This window comes from Hetaerina americana, unplaced genomic scaffold, assembly GCF_022747635.1.
Source record: "Hetaerina americana unplaced genomic scaffold, ioHetAmer1.1.p SCAF_3, whole genome shotgun sequence".
Lineage (NCBI taxonomy): Eukaryota > Metazoa > Arthropoda > Insecta > Odonata > Calopterygidae > Hetaerina > Hetaerina americana.
Window position 1 is genome coordinate 108390454 of NW_027286874.1, and position 16885 is coordinate 108407338.

Genomic DNA, 16885 nt, shown 5'->3' on the forward strand with positions numbered 1-16885 from the left:
CTGACAACGCTCATGGGTCAATTAGGTGAGGGACTTCCTTATCAAACTGACCTCCTCTGAGACTCATTTCATCTAAAGGAAACCTTAGCGTAAGGAACTCAACCTTGTATCGGGAAAGTATCTTACTTCCACAAAGCTATGAATTCGCGTTTTTCCTTGCCCATTGAAGCACGCAAAATAATCGGATGACATCGAAAAATGATACCTACTCCAGTGTTCGCGCTACCCTTAAATCAACATAGGTTATACACAGTTATGCGATGGTAGATTGAAAACTAATGCTCACATGCTAGTAGACCACAAACAAAATGACCTTCAGGAGCTCTCCTGGTGGTATATGGAAGTAACATTCCCCCTCAACCCCCCTCATGAGCAGTCTTGAGGTCGTTGCATTCATCCAGTGTATTTTGAGAAGCGGAAGTATGGAGACGTGTTCTAGTGCTGTGTCAACACGAGTTAAACAGCGTGACTAAAAAGCGACACCTACTGAGATTCATCGCCGTTTAAAGGCTGTTTATGGTGACGATGCTGTTAAAAGGTCTACTTTAAATCGATGGGTAGTAACATTTCGTGGTTTCGAGCCTGGAAAAGCCACAATTGTTGATTAAACACGCGGCGTACGTCCGATCACTGCCACAGACAATAAACATCGCAGACGCGTCTAAAATTTGATTCAAAATGACCGGCGAATCACTCAAAAGCGTATCGCAAACCATATTGGAATATCCAAGGAAGAGGTTTGTCGTGTTAATGGCGCCAATAATCTAGCAACATGACAACGCTCGTCCAATCACCTCGCGCGCAACTGGAGAGGCTCTGCGAAACCTGAAATCTGAACCGATTCCACACCCTCCTTATTCCAACCCGATCTTGGACCCTTGGATCACCTCAAGGGTAATCATTACACCTCGGGTGATGATGTGAAGGCAGCTCTCAAGTCCTGGATTCGAGAAAAGTCGGAAGAGTTTTCCAGTGACGGAATGAAAAAACTTGTTGTTACTCGTTGGGAGTAATGTTTTAGCCTTTACGGTGATTATGTTGAGAAGTAAATATGTTAATTTGAAACTTGAGAATTGTACTTTAATGTGCTTTTTTTCTCCGATCTTACAATATGTTTTTGTTTGATGTCTACAACCACATGTGCGCTTTACTTTTCAGCCTACCTCGTTGAATGTCTCCAAGATATACGATTCAAGCAGTTCACCGTTGGCAAGTAAAGTATTTCACGCAGATAAAAACACCTTTGAATATTCCGCAATCCTTTGAAACAAAAGGTGCAGCAAGGATGGAAAAGCAAATTTCTCGTTTTTTGTTCACCAAAAGAAACCAAGTTTGAATTTTCGGAGCTCGAACACCAACCATTGCATTAAATGGGTAATTTATTCTTCCGAAACCCTAAATGTCAGAGTCGCAAATGGCGGGAAATCCGTTCAGGTCTCGGCAAGGGAGCTGCGCATTCAAAAAAGCAACTCGGCACAATTTTTACATTTGTGGTATATATTGATTTGATTTTGATGCCTAGTAATCTCTCGGTTCTTCGTCGGGAAACTAGATGGATGGACTTGACCATGGACATGGGGGCCTTCCAGCATTCCTCCGCTGTTCGTACACGACAGTCAAGGCGAGAGAGGAGTCGCCGCCGGGGACGCAGGTGGGAACTGAGCGAGGGAATTCTGCCCCTTGCGTGCAACCCACCACTAAACCGCTCTATGCCGCCCCAGGGCATGGTTTTTACATCTGCACTGTGACCCGCAAGTCTCCGCCAGGGCGTGTGGCAGGGAGTGCTAGGGTGGCCAGGAATATTACGTGGTACATTTGAATATATGCCAGTAGATACGCAAAAACACTCGAACTCATGCATGCCTACATACATACATCATGCAAATAGTTGGTGCATTTGACTGAATCATTGAATTTTGGTCTTCAAATTTATTTTTTGGGCACTTGGGTTCGATTTTTACACGATTTCGTATCATACGAAGGAAGAACGCGTGCATGCATCTGTCCGTGACCAGTGATCACCTCACTTTATTATCCCGGTGATCGGAATCTACCAAATCACATTTGGCGCCATAATGACTGTCCATGTCCCGTCAGGTTAAGCTTTGCGACGCAAGATAGTTATAGCTTTTCGTTCCAGAATCGGACTTCTTATCTTATTCATTGACGCGAAGTTTAAATGCGTATTTTTGTGAACGATTTATTCAGGGTATCTTGAGGGCATGTCCCATGTTTCTTATTTGAGGACTTGAGAAACAGTTTCAGTCAGATTTGTGAAATCTAAGAAATTTAACCAGATTCCTAAGTCATTACTTTCTGCCATAACAGTATATGCTGGTGAAATGAAAGTGACTTCAGCTCCCAGCAGAACTGTTGTAAACCTTGAGGTTTCCTCCGACCTCGCAACAATAGTCATCCGCTCCAGCGAGTGGCGCGGAATCATTATTATTACCAGTATTAATGAGCAGTTACAACAGTGAACAGCCATATTGTGGCAAATTTAATGGCGCAGTCAACATCAACATGACGCGGTGACTCCGTTATGTCGACGGTGGACAGACAGTCCACGTGATCGGTCGATTCGAGGAGAGAGAAAGAGAGGATTGCCTCGCTGCGAAACTCGTCACGAGCCCAAGGACTCCCAAAGGGACACACTTCCCACGTCGTCAACGACTACCTTAAACATCTCCACTCGAGAGAGCAACATAGCATGTTGCACAAAATCATGTTTTCTCAGGCCCTGGTTGTCGCTGAAAATAGGTGGGAGGTGAGTGCACGGCGGCATAGAGTACGGTTTCTAGACATTCGCGCGATACACTCATATATATATACATATATATATATATATATATATATATATATATATATATATATATATATGTATATATATATATGTATATATATATATACTCATTTTTATAGAAACAGATATAAGGAAAAGGGATAGGAACACACACAAAGGACGAAAACAGAGGTGTTCGTCCTTTGTGTGTGTTCCTATCCCTTTTCCTTATATCTGTTTCTATTTGTTGTGTTATTTCTATGTGTTGTGTTGAGAGGTGGGGAAGGCGGAATCCAGCAGATCACGAATGTAAAAAATATTTCCTAGACCGGAATCCCGGTGCCCAGAGTGCCTTGCCCGGGAATAGAACCCGGGACCCTGGTCAGTAGTCCAACGCTCTACCCCCTAGACCACCGCGACCCACTATATATATCAATTTATTTATTTATTTTTATATTTATAATACATATATATTATATATATATATATATATATATATATATATACCCTGCAAGTCACCGCTAGGGTGTGTGGCAGGGGCTGAATACACACCAGAATAATTTTACCCGAACATGACCCTACTACGGTCGATTTTTATGATCCCCTATCGTTCGTGGAAATATGACATATTATATTTATCTGTTCTACATTTAACCTCTCTAATTTTACTAGAATGATCAGTCCTATCTCAGGAAGATTTGGATCAAAAAAATTATCAAAATCACTACTAAAGAGACCTTCCAATTTATGCAACAGCTTCAATCTGTAATTTAACCTTCGCTCCATTTAGTGATTCCAAGCCTAGCTGCTCTGATATCTTGGTTACGCTACTAAGTTTCTCATAACAACGATTTACACATCTACCTCCTCAAGTGATCCAATACGGCAATCAATCCAACTTCGTGAGGATCCCATTTATTACTAGCACCATATTCTAAATGGACCCTAACCAACGACAGATAACATTTCTCTTTGACGTTTTCATCACACATACCCGGTACTCTTCCTCTAGTAAATCCTAATTTTATTTTAGCTTGTCCACAAATTCCTCGTAAGTTTGTGATCTCCGGAAGGGAAAGTGCACAAAGTACATTAGAAGGGAAAGGGAAATACCCGAAAAAAAATTCCCGAAGGACACTCACCAAGAGTTTTGACCACCTCGATGGAGAGGTCAATTAATCACCTTCTCGGAAGCGATCGAATGGAAATCTACCCGCATGGCATTCTGGGATTGAAAGCGAAGTTGGGCGCGTCGGGAGGAATACCGCACGGATGCGGTAATTCACCGGGGTGTTGCACAACGGAACGAGATTGGACCAGGGCGGGGGGGAGGTGGGAGGGAGGGGGGTTGTTGTAAGGTCTTTCTTCATTTAGAATGCATTTCCTCCGTGCAATTCCAAGTGAAAGTTGAGCATTGTACTTGCAAAAAGGGGAGGCATCGTGTTTTTCATTGAGACTTACCATCTGAGCAAAGACTTCACCGAACGAATAGATTAGATTTTTCGGATATTCTGAAAACGCTCTGCGGTTTCAGGCTTCACTCCTTGGAAGAATAATTAAATTTTATTCATATTATAATATTTTGTACTTTTTCACAGACTTTATTTTAGGATACAACTCGTTTCACCTGCGCGGGGGGGGGGACTGAAATTGCCGCAAGTCGGTGAAATGCGTTATATCTTAAAGTATAAAGTCTGTGGAAAAGTAGAATATCTTTCAATATGGATTTCCGTAGACGGTTACAGCATCGCCCAATCCTCGTAGGGGGAGGGAGGGGGTTGAGTGTTCGTCACTGGGATCCGTCCGTCACACCTCCGTGTCTATGCCATGCATCGATCACGCATGCGGAGTCACCCCCGCCCGCCTGCACCCCCCTTGCACCCGAATGCCAGATGATGGTCCGAAACAGATGCCCCTTGTCCGTCCGCCTCGGCGGTCGCGAATGCGAAACTGCGGCCCATTCTCCCTTCCCTTCCGTCAGCGGAAATACCTATTCGCCCCGCCCCTTCCCACTCCTCCCTACTCCTCTCCGCCGAGCACCCTCGGCCACACCCCTCTCTGCTAGGACCACTACCGACCCCCGCTATTCCCGTGATGTCGATCACGGTTGGTCGGATTATTGCTCGTATTTAACTTAATACTATTCCACTTTTGAAATTACGAGGGTAGGCTGCTGAAAACTAATGCACACGTGCTTGTAGACCACAAGCAAAATGACCTTCACCAGCACTCATGGTGGCATGTGGAAGTAACATCCCCTGGATTCGAGAAAAGTCGGAAGAGTTTTTCAATGACGGAATGAAAAAAGTTCTTACACTTTTGGGAGAAATGTGTTAGCCTTAACGGCAACTATGTTGAAAAATTAAATCATAATTTTGAAACTTTAGAATTGCACTTTAATGACGCACTTTTTGCCCGATCTTGCGATTTATTTGTGGTCTTGAAGTATGAAGTCCAGATGGGTTGTTGCGAAACTTTGTTAATTTAAAAAAGTAGATAAGGGAAAAGGTTCTCTGACCTCAAAAATACCAATTATTTGGTTGAAATTCAATAAATATTAGACAGTTGTAAAATGTGAAACTGGACATTTTCACCTTCCAGCTATAAACACGTAACGATCAGGCTTCGGAAGGAGAGGGAGGGAAGGGGGGGGGGAATAATAATGCTAAATGGACAATAATAATATGGGGTTTAGATACGGGGAACTGCAGTATTAGGGGGATCGGTTTAAATGTTGCAAAACCACCGCGGTGCTGGGCAGTGATTATTTTAGAAAGGGAAGGGTTTCAAATATCGAGCACGCCTCTTACGGAAACCACTAAGTGGACCCCTCGTCGTCGCCGGGTTACTGAATTTTCTCCGAATCTCGCTCGAGGCAACTCACCCCGCCGCTAATCCTTCCCACTCTTCCACCCAAACTTCAATTCGGGCGGCGGTCTTAGAGTAGTCCTCTCAGAGAGAGTCTTTGCTATTGCGAAACTTGACAACTCTTCCAGGACGTCGACTCTAAGGTCAAGTGACGCAAGGGGCATGGGAAGTAAAGCGATTGTTGATGGATATTGCGACTTTCACCCCCTGCCAAAGAGCAAACCGTTTCGCCAAATTCGATTACAGTTAGCGTCGTAATCTTACCACGTTCTGCATCTCGTATTTGTCCTTGGCCATGGCTCCCACAATAGTAGTCCGCTCGTCTTATCGCCTCCGTTTTGCCTCTGTCCAATAAGTCAACGGCCCTCCTCCTGGTGAAGGTCCTTCTTCTGGAGGAGACAGACACTCGTATCGACGGTCCCCACGCTGGATCACGCTCACGTCTCGTCTCTATACCAAACGGAAAAAAAGAAGCACTATAATAGTTATTGCAAATGGATTTCATCGATGTGATTTTTGGCATGCGTTGGCGATATAGAGTGTGGCTACAGCAATTAAAAACATTAATGTTTCCAAGGGATCCATTGTCTGAGTAAAACGTAGAGCTCATTGTTTGTTTTTTAAATGATCGATGTGCTTGCTTGTATATGCGGCTTATAACGTGACAATTTTTGTCTATTTTCCAAACCTATACCAATGAAAAAAATAATAAAATTTCCACAAATTTGCAAAAAAAATTCAGGATAAATTCAACTGAACCGACTATGCCAAATGCAGTGCCACGGAATGATCAACGGTATTGAACACATTTCGAGATACAGGTGGGAGTCGAAATCTGTAAGACGCAAGGATTTAAGACGGTCGACATGGTTCAAATAACCCTGAGCGAAATGATTTTAAACCGAAGCTTTTTTCACCCAATATTAACCAGTTTGCAGCTTAGGTTGACGGCCTACCATCAAATTAATGGTGTTTTAATTACACAGTGCATTCTGGTGAGTTCTCAAAATATTCTTTCAATACTTATGACTAATCCATACCATTATTCTTTGATACTCTCGAGTATAATCCTATCAAAGAACCTATTTAAATAAAATTTTACCTTAAGGCACTAAAAACACATCGTTCTTGCATTTTTTTATGCCTAAGATACTTTATCCTAAGGTAATTTATGTGCTTTCTCGTAAGCACTTACTCGGGTCTAATTGGATTGAGAAAAAACACCCAAATAAATGCGGAAGAATGTATTCGTCGGGACAAAAATATCTGTAGCTAAACTAACGGGGTGATAAAATCCACGCCCATAAATGGTAATGAAATTATTGAGATCTCGCAAGATTAAATCAATCAAGTTGAAAAGCTAATTCTTTTGTAATCAACTTTATCCACATTTTTATATATCGAAAAGCGTTATCATGGCCGAGGAAACATTCAGAGGGCCCTTTTGCAACTGGAGTAGTGTTTGCAGGCACCATGGCGCACAAATGCTTCATATGGTATCTGTGCCCGTCGGATTTTATGCGCCTTAGGACGAGAGTCGCACCCACTGCTCCTCGATCAAGCATTTTGAAAACTCCTCGGTGTGGCTGAACACTCTGGGTCTTATTTGTGAACTCATCACGGTATATCGAATCGATTAAACTCCATCCAACTGTGCTTTCAAATGGTGTCCAGGATGAACGCTCCCTTGGAAGTCTCCGACGAAGTTCGACCCCGCAGGACGGCATCGTCGACTCAGGGTGCCCGCACCCTGGCGGTCCAACGCACACTTCGCGACGGCACCCAGGAAGAGGGTGGGAGGGGTCGGTGCCCACGAACACCACTGGTGCACTGCACGCACCTGCGAATGGATGTCCACGCCTCCCCAACGGACTCGGGAGCGTAGGCAGCCGCACGGCGGGGAAGGCCCGACTGCCGTCGCTCGTGGGCCGCCCGGGAAGGGCTCGTGCCTCGGGAGGGTTCGGGGGGGCAGGTCGACGGACGAACACTCGCTCGCTCGCGATCGCGGGCGACTGCGGACACGGGGCGGATGTCCGGTCTCCCCGCCCCCACCCCTGTCTCTCTCCCTCCCCGCGAATCGGGAGGAGGATGTGCGCCACCACTCCGGTGGACACGACTCTCCCCCTCCCGCCCCCCACGCAGTCGGTCGGGGATGCAGAGCGCGCCGGCGGAAGCGCAGAATTGCATCTCGTTCGCCCCCACGGACTGACGCGGACCGCGAAGGAAAGAGAGCGCTCTCAAAGGGAAATCAATCACGAAATGTTTCCTCGATCGCGTTCAAATTATTCACGCGCCTCGCTCGGCGACCGCGTCGCCTCGAGTGGAGCGGAGCGGTGGTGCGGGCGAGCATTCGACTCCAATGGGTCCCCTTGAAGAGTGGATTATTGGATTTCTAAGAGTGTCCATCAAGAGACATCTTGAGGAGAGAGAGAGAGAGAGGGGAAAAGAATAGTTAGAAAATAGAATAATTGCTTGTGTATAGAAAATGCCGCACCTGAAACACGCCATATTGTTTATTTGGAATCATATATTTGTTGAAGGTGTACCATGGACATGTAACTGGGATCAATAACAAACACGGGAAAAAGGAAAGGTTTTCTTGCTGGAGAAACAGCTCTAACTCCATAAATTAAACGAAGAAACAGAATTTTTCGGAAGTTTTAAATATGAAGGTTATATATGCAGTATATAAATGCTATCCAGATATTTTGGTTATTTCTTGGAAGTTTGGAAAGGCTTGGCGCCTTTTGTTACAAGAATAGGTTAACGTCAACTCTGGGGGTTTTTCCCCACCCTTCCTCCTTTCCCATCCATCCCTAAATGGCGCAAATTACCTCGGCTGTCGGTCGCCCCCCATAAAAACTACAGCTACTTCATTTCCCCCGATTAGGCTTTGAACCCATACCTTTCCCAATATGACATGGGATCCGCGCGATCCGGTGAAAAACCATAGAACACATATCATCTCCTTCCGCACCCGTGGTTACACCCCCCATCCACATTCCTGTGCGGAATTCCATCTCTGGAAATTTGAAAGATAGCCTCTTTTGCGAAGGTGCATCCATCATCCATCAACTCGGGACTCTCCTGGAGAGTGACACGGAAAAGGGCGTTTCACACATTTGTGTGCTTTTCCCGCAGGTTCTATTTTTGAGAATAGATTCTTAAACTCGGTAAACCTTCAGTAGCGGTCGTATACGTGGTCTGTGCAATAAATGCGCGAACGGGTGCAATCTGGCGGCCATGACGCGGACTAGAGCTCCTGGCCCGCTGCTAGTTGCCTGAGACACAATGAGCCGTCTGTGCTTGGCGGATCGTCGAGCTGTGCGTATGATGCCAGTTATGTTAGTTTCTGTTATCCTCGTTTTTACTGTTTGTCGAAAATGGAAATTGACGAAATCACGGATCAACGAATCAACATCAAGTTTTTTGGTGAAGTGCGGCAAAAGTTATCAAGAAATTAATGAAATGTTGACAGCTATTTACGGTGATAATGCACTGAAGGAAACATCCGTTTTCAAGTGGATTAAGCGTTATAAAGATGGCCGACGAGACGCCACAGATGATGCAAGGCCGGGACGACCTTCAACCACCTGTGTTGACGACAACATTGATCGTGTGCGGTCTCTTGTCCTTACCGATTGTCGAAAAACAGTCCGAATGACAGCTGATGAACTAAATTTTGGAAAATCAAGAGTGCATAATCAACAGTGACTTCCAAGGGTGTTTTAAACGGTGAAAAATAAGATGGAATAAGTGTACAGCAACGAATGGAGAGTACTTTGAAGGGGACAAAATCGATGTAACCTCAGTTCGCGTATTTATTGGACAGACATCATATGCACAAAAAAACGCCCGCCGCAACAATGTCACGGTCACCGCAGTGGTGCATGCTGATGGTGCCTGTCGGTGGTGTCCCTGGAATGTGTGCTTGATGCCCACGACCCCGTCCCCCCTCTTGGCTGTGCGCGCGCCGCAATGACCGAAATAGAAGTGTCCAACTCCCTTCCCTTTCCTTCGGGAAAGGTGATGCACGGTGGGGAGAGGGGGTCAGTGGAAAGGGAATGAGTAGAGAGGTGGGGGGGAGGGCAAAACGTCCGGCTAAGCAAGCACTCTCTCTCTCTCTCTCTCCGTCAGAATGAGGGCGGGGATCGCACTGTCGTTTTCACTTCTACAGCTCCCTTTCCCCCCCCCCAAACCCTCCCCCGCCACCATTTCCCCTTCGATACCCCTTTAAAGATAAGATCCGCTCCCCTATTTAAAAGCGCGCGCCCTTTTAAAGGTCGGCTGACCGTATTTTCGATCGCCCGCGAGCGAGACAGGCGGCTAACACGTGGCGGCGTCAAACACGGGATGTTCCGCAGTGAACGGTATTCGCTAAGTGTTTTTGACGTGGCTGAGAATTAACCACAGCACTTGCATATATTAAGCGCATAAAAGAAAAGGAATTAAACAGGGTACGGCGCTTAAAACCGGACAAACACGCGTTTCCTCGAATGAGATTTCCTTACCGGGTTAGCGAAACCTTCCTCAGACTTCTCTGAAGCATTATTATACGTAGCCACAATAACGTAAACAGTTGTTCTGGGGTACAACACGAAGAATCGAACTATTATTCGAAATATAACGCCCAGCGAGAACACTTTCGATTGTAGTGGCTCTTCGATTGTACTCCGCACTTGTACGTAACATCGAGGTCATTTTAAGGTTATGACTGCTTACTAGATGCCTATATCTTTCAAGAACGCCAATCGCGACCTCCAGTGGAACTACGATGAGGCGGGAAATTAAAATTGAAAATTTTCCGGATTTAAGCGCCTCACACCGTATAATATTTTACACTCCCGAATTAAAGCAAATGGCTTTCGATTTAGCCAATTGGTGTGATAGACATAATTATGTTAACAAATAGATTGAAATGAAATTACTTGACTTTGTAACTCCACACACACTTTTATTTAAAAACACGACCCAGGTTTCGACGTTGATCGCCATCGCCTGATGATGACGTTCAGCGACCAGTATTTTACGGAACTATTTTCTTACACTTTCTTTATCAAAATTGGACTTTGTATTCCACGTCTCCTGCGTTTTGAAATGTAATGATTCGTCATCGTTGAAGAAGACCTTTTTTTACTTTCCCCTACATTCTGAGGGAGAAATTGACTAGATGCTCATGTCATTCCATCAATTTGCGAGTCGCAAAAAAATTCTTCCTTTCAATTCGCTCATTTGCCATCAGATTGGTTGTTTTCCGCGGATCAATCATTCTCTAAATCTTAGATTTTATCACACTTTCAAATTTAAACGAGGACTCAAAAATATTCGCAATAGCCGCGGCGTGCGGGGTAATTAATCAGATGGGGCACAGGCGCGACTCGGCTCGATCGCGACTTTCTGGCTCGAGGGACCTTCACCTCTCCCCCCCCTCCAGCGCCTCCCCCTCGCCCTGGCCACCTCCCCACGTCTCGGTGACACCCGAATCCCCCCCGGGCACCGGGTACCTGCTCCGCCTTACGCGCACCCCATCTGCCAGAACTAATGGCCATGAAATTCAGAAATAAACTCACGAAAATAAAACCTGTGATATTCCTCCAATTTAATACAACCTTCCAGGAATCAGGGGTCGACTAAACATTTTGCAAACTCGTGGAATTATTTATTTCCTTCCGAACGAGTTACAATATTCACTCATAATTATAATCTCATATTATCATTTAACTTTTTACTTTGATGTTTAATAATAAACCTTCTGTCTGACATAACTCCAGCTATCGTCTTACAACATTTGAGCAGAAACTGCCATATTAGTATCTGAACACTGTTCAGTACATGGTTGTCAGAAAAAGTATCGGTAAAAGTGCCGGAGGAATAGATTCACTTCGGTTACGTATTGCTAAAATGCCTCAAAGTTCTTCAACGTGCATCCCTTGAGTGCGTCCGCAAAATTATCTGCCAGTGGCTTTTCCACGACTCGAAGGCTCCCTGGTAGGTGGAAGGTCCCTAAGGGTACGTGTGAAAGCTTCTTTGACGCGCGTGTGAGTGTGAAAAAAGTGTGTAAAACAACCAAATAAGGAAATCCTCGTCCCCGAATTAAGCACGAGAGCCAGCCGGGCAAATTTTATCCGTTACGCGAGGTTCAAAGCAGCCGCTCAGCAACAATTAGTCGCGTCCATGCATTGTTGTCACCTTGAAATAAAAAAACCGACCGCTAGTGCCGGATGTTCTTCGTCGGAGAGTGGTGAGGACGGACAGCGTCCCTCGGGGCCGGTGGGAAGGGGTGCTGTGAGTGGGCGGGCGGGAGACGTCCCCCTTCTGGATGGGCGCCGCGTGCGGCCCCCTCTAGTCGCCGCACGTGCGGCCCGCGGTCACGTGGCTCATTGCGTGCCCCGCCGGCGGGCGGAGCGGAGCGTCCATGTGGGGAGGGGGGGCGTGGGTGCGAGGAAGACCGCTCCATTCCTTCAGTGGCCACCGCTCCCAGCCCAAGGGGCATGGGGCACTCCAGCGACATTTACACGCCAAGCGATCGCCAGTTAATGAACGTTGACCCGCTTTAGGTTGACCAAATGCCCTCAGGTACCGAAAAGGAGGGGCACAAGTGTGTGTGGAGTGGGGGGGGGGGGAAGGGTCGTGTATCGATTGAATTTTCAATTCAAATTTTCGGCTAGAATATTTTACAATCTCCCTTGTCATCGCAAAATATTGCCCCGAAACAACATATTAATCGAAAGATCAATGTGCCTCGCGATGTTTTCAAGATCACTGTTTTTAGATGACTACCATCATCACACTGATTGCAGCCATATCTCGAAACGATGATCTTTATGTAATAAATTGTGGCGTGGGAATTTCATAAAATTAACCCTTTATTTCAGTTTTCTAATCTAAAAGTCTTATAATTAATTACTGGACAGAGAGTTATTCATACGAGGGTAGGCTGATGACTAATGCACACATGCTCAAACGAAATGACATTCAGAAGCACTCCTGGTGGCATGTGGAAGTAACATTTCCCCTCAACACGGATACGCGGATTTCAGGTGGTTACATTCATCCAATGTATTATCTCTTGAACTCCGTCCTCTTCCTTGAGAAAGGTGGCGTGAACCAGCGAAAATTTAAAACCGAGTGAGTTTCTTTTCTTTTTTTGGGTGTTGCTGTGTTTTTGTCTTTATCCTCTAGTGCTAACTTCATATACATTATTTTTCACGTCCATGAGACTTTCACAAAAGTGTAAAAGCAGATCTTTCAGACGCTCTACCCCCTGGACTATAGGGACCCATTATATATATATATATATATATATATATATATATATATATATATATATATATATACATCGATGATATAGAAACAAGCAATATAATACTTGTACGGCACAATAGAACACAAATAAAATAGATAACACTTAAATGTAGTAGTCTTTAAGTTTGTTGAAGTAATTACTTCAAGTAAGTCTTACTTGGAGAAGGTCGAAAGCTCAAAGAATCTACAGTGTGAGTGCCCTTTTAAGTGTTATCTATTTTATTTGTGTTCTATTGTGTGCCGTTCAAAATTAAGATTGCTCGTGTGAGTTATATATACATATATATATAAATATATATATAAAGTCGCTCGTGTGATGTGTCCTTTTAAATGTTGCTATTCTATTTTATTTGTGTTATATTGTGTCAGCCCATTATTGTGCCGCTCGTGTGAGTTTTTCCGTACAATCGTTATATATATATATATATATATATATATGTATATATGTATATATATATAGAAAATATATATATAGATATATACCTATGTATATATATATACCTATACATATGTATTCATAAAAAATATATATATTCATATGTGTGTATATATATATATATATATATATATATATATATATATGTATACACATACATATGTATATCATTAGAGACCAGCTTTTTATCATTTGCACTGATGCGAAAGTACCATGCACACACAGTAGATGTACACCTTTCGCCCGCCCCCCATCTAGAGACCTCATTCCTTACGGTTTAGCGAATTGAACGAAAACGCGTCGCGCACGAGATTTTCCCTGAGGATACAAACACCTTTAAATGTTTCCACATGACACTCTTTAATGTTCCGCGCGAACTTAATCGATGTGCATTTCGGTCGTGGAGGAGGAGGCGGCCTGCGTACCATTTACGCTTTAAGGAGGAAAACAATTCTCGGTGGCGGCGGGGGCATGCTGCTGGCAGGGCCGCTGTCGCGTGGCCGGTCCCGTCCCCCCCCCCTCTTGTTTCCCTCGACCTCCTTCCGCCCCCGGCGACCGCAAGGGGGGGGGCGTGGCATGGTTGGTTGGGGGAGGGGGGGCAGAGGCCCTCTTCCCCATTCACCGCCGCAGCGCGTGCATCGTGATTGCATCAACAGGTGCGCTCAGGATGTGCGATGTTGCCAAAATGTTGGCCGCCCTGCATGCTGCACCTCCTTCCCTTCGGCGAAGGTGTTTGGCTGTGGTGCACGCCTCGTGCATTGCCAACTCTCCGCAATTGGACTGTCATAGTTATCCTTTGTTATGCCAACGCGTCCTACTTAGGTGTATATGCATTATGGGGCGATTGATTCGAAATGTGTTCTCGAGCATTTTATTCAGCAGCATTTAAATAGAATCGTGTACTCTAATGTTTTATCTTAATTATATTTGATTTTGGTGATTTGTGATGCGAAAGTCAAACAGAGATAATTTCTGTAATGGTAACTTTGATTTAATCACAGCAAACGGCTACTATCTAAGAGGGAATTCAAGATTATTCGATTATCACCCAACAATTTACTTATCTTTTAGTAAAGTCGAATTTCAATATAAATAATATCAAATAACTCAGTTTTACTTTAAAATCAAACACACTCCGAGAAATTTATAACGGTGATATCTGCGATATCACATCTCGTTGGCATACCTGTTGCTTAGCCGACGATTTGATACTAATTGCTATCTTACACCTTGATAAGAGGTAAATTACTATAATAAATTATTCCTAAAAGAAGTAAATCTTCCTTATTCTTATGTATCCTCCGGCACCGGCGCATTAGATTACGGCGATACCTATGTGTCATCTGGTGCTGCAGCCTTTTACAATGTTCTACATGTGCTAGATACGTATTTCCGTCTCCGGAGTGGGAAATGCGACCACTTCATTCAATGTTATCGATATTAGATAAGGGCGATAAATATCGCATTCACGGTCAAATATTCCACGTTGAGACCGCGTTCGAGTTTTGGGTTCATCGAACGATACATTGACTGTTGAACAAAAGACATTTGAATATGCTACAAAGATAAGTTTCAAAAGATGTAACACGAATATTAAAGTCAGGAAAGAGTGCCTATTATGGAGGATAATATAATCGCGATGGTTAGAATCATATTATTAACTGGTAAAAATTTAAATGCAAGGATATGAATATCAGGTCTGTCCAATAAATACGCGAACTGAGGCCATAAAACCTTTATTTTTGCAAAATTTAGTCTACATCCATTTTGTCCCCTTCTTAATAATACTCTCCATTCGTTGCTAGTATACACTCATTCCATCTTCTTCTTTTCATACACTGTTTATAAAGAATCCTTTAGAAGTCCTCCCCGGCAGTTAGGTTTTTTAATTTTCTCCTTGTCGTTTCTTGTTTTATTGTGTCTTCCACATCTTCCCAGTGATGTGTCACATTTTTGCATAATGGGCACAGGAAAAAGTCGCATGGGGCGAGATCTGGCGAATAAGGAGGATGATCAAGGAGATTGCATTTTTTGCCATAAACTGGCGATCAATCAATGCTGAATGTGCAGGTGCATTGTCATGGTGAAGGATCCATCCATCCATCGCCTCGAGTCAAATTTGGTCGCACACGACGCACGCGATCTCTCAAACGCATGTGAACTATAGGATGGTAGAACTCATCATTTACTGTTTGCCCTTCTGGAAGAAATTCAATGATGAACAACACCTTCGACATCAAAGAAAACCAAGAGCACGACTTTGATTTTCGATCGGATTTTTCTTGATTTTTTGGTGTAATTTAATCCACTTTAAACGGATGTTTTCTTCGGAGCATTACCACCGTAAACAGCTGTCCACATTTCAGTAATTTCTTGATAACTTTTACCGCACTTCACCAAAAAACTTGATGTTGATTCATTACTCCATGAGTTTGCCAATTTCCATTTTCGACAAACAGTAAAAACAAGGACAACAAAAGCTAACATAACTGGCACCATACGCACAGCTCGACGATCCGCCAAGCACAGACGGCTCATTGGGTCTCAGGCAACTTGCGCCGGTAGTCTGCGTCATGGCCGCAAAATTGCACCAGTTCGCGTATTTATTGCACAGATCTCGTATTACGCCCTAAGGAGATTAAAGGTTGTAAATCTTCGAATAAATTTAAAAAATAAATTTCATCACGCATCCTCTTTTTCTTCTTTACATCAAGAGCTCGCGGGGTGATGTTTGCACTTTCGTTCGACCCCATCCGGCGAGAGTCGAAGCCGCCTCCGCTGAGAGCCTTACTCGAGAGAGAGAGAGAGGAATCATACGTAAGGCGAGCAAAGCAGAGAAGGTTCCTACGGTTCGTTACGCAAGTGCGCCACTGTCCGGCGTCCGACGCCGGACAGTGGTGCGCGGGAGAGACGACACAGAGTGATGGACCGCTTTCGTTGCATCTTATTCTCATACTTTTCCTAGCTCATAGCATGGATCCACGTCTCGGCCACTCTCCTCGGAATCTGGGTTATGGAGCAACAACGAGAAATCTTCCACGGGACGCCCCGTCCTCCCATGAGGTTGGAGCGCGGTACATTTTTTCAGTTGGTGTCACGCTGGGATTGGTTCGCTTGGAGCCTCACACTGGATTCGCAACCGGCCGTCGGATCGCTTTCCCCACAGCATCGCTTCCACGTATACTACGAGCATGGTTTGAAGGGTTATCGGAATCACCGCCAGATGTCAGCGCTAGCGCCTCGGGTTTCCCGCGTAGTATTAGGTAATTCTTTGTGAGAAAACACGTTAGGCGGCAGTGCTCTCTCTAGGAAGAGATATGTGGTGTGGACGCCTCTCTGCTGTTGTTCCCGTGTAGTGAGTAAATACTTCGTAAAGAAAGTTATGAAAGCAAAGGAAATCCATGCGGACTTTTAGAAGACTCTGACAGGGGACTCTGCTCATTCATATTCAACTGTTGCCAAGTGGACAAAAGAGGTTATGCTTGATCGGGACA

The 16885-nt window shown here is 44.5% G+C and overlaps 1 protein-coding gene across 2 annotated transcripts in view; it reads right to left on the reverse strand.

Annotated features, from left to right (window-relative positions):
- The window catches only part of LOC139690639 (sodium-dependent nutrient amino acid transporter 1-like), a 77824-nt gene that overhangs the window by 35108 nt on the left and 25831 nt on the right, over window positions 1-16885 (reverse strand). Inside the window, exons 1-2 of one of the 2 annotated variants that reach the window (XM_071588125.1) lie at window positions 7491-7580; window positions 5915-6100 (exon numbers count right to left, since the gene is read on the reverse strand). In XM_071588125.1, the coding sequence (XP_071444226.1) occupies window positions 5915-5947 (33 nt within the window). In that variant the 5' untranslated portion in view covers window positions 5948-6100; window positions 7491-7580. Of the gene's footprint in view, window positions 1-5914; window positions 6101-7490; window positions 7581-16885 lie in introns of those variants that run through there. The other variant, XM_071588124.1, reaches the window with a different exon arrangement.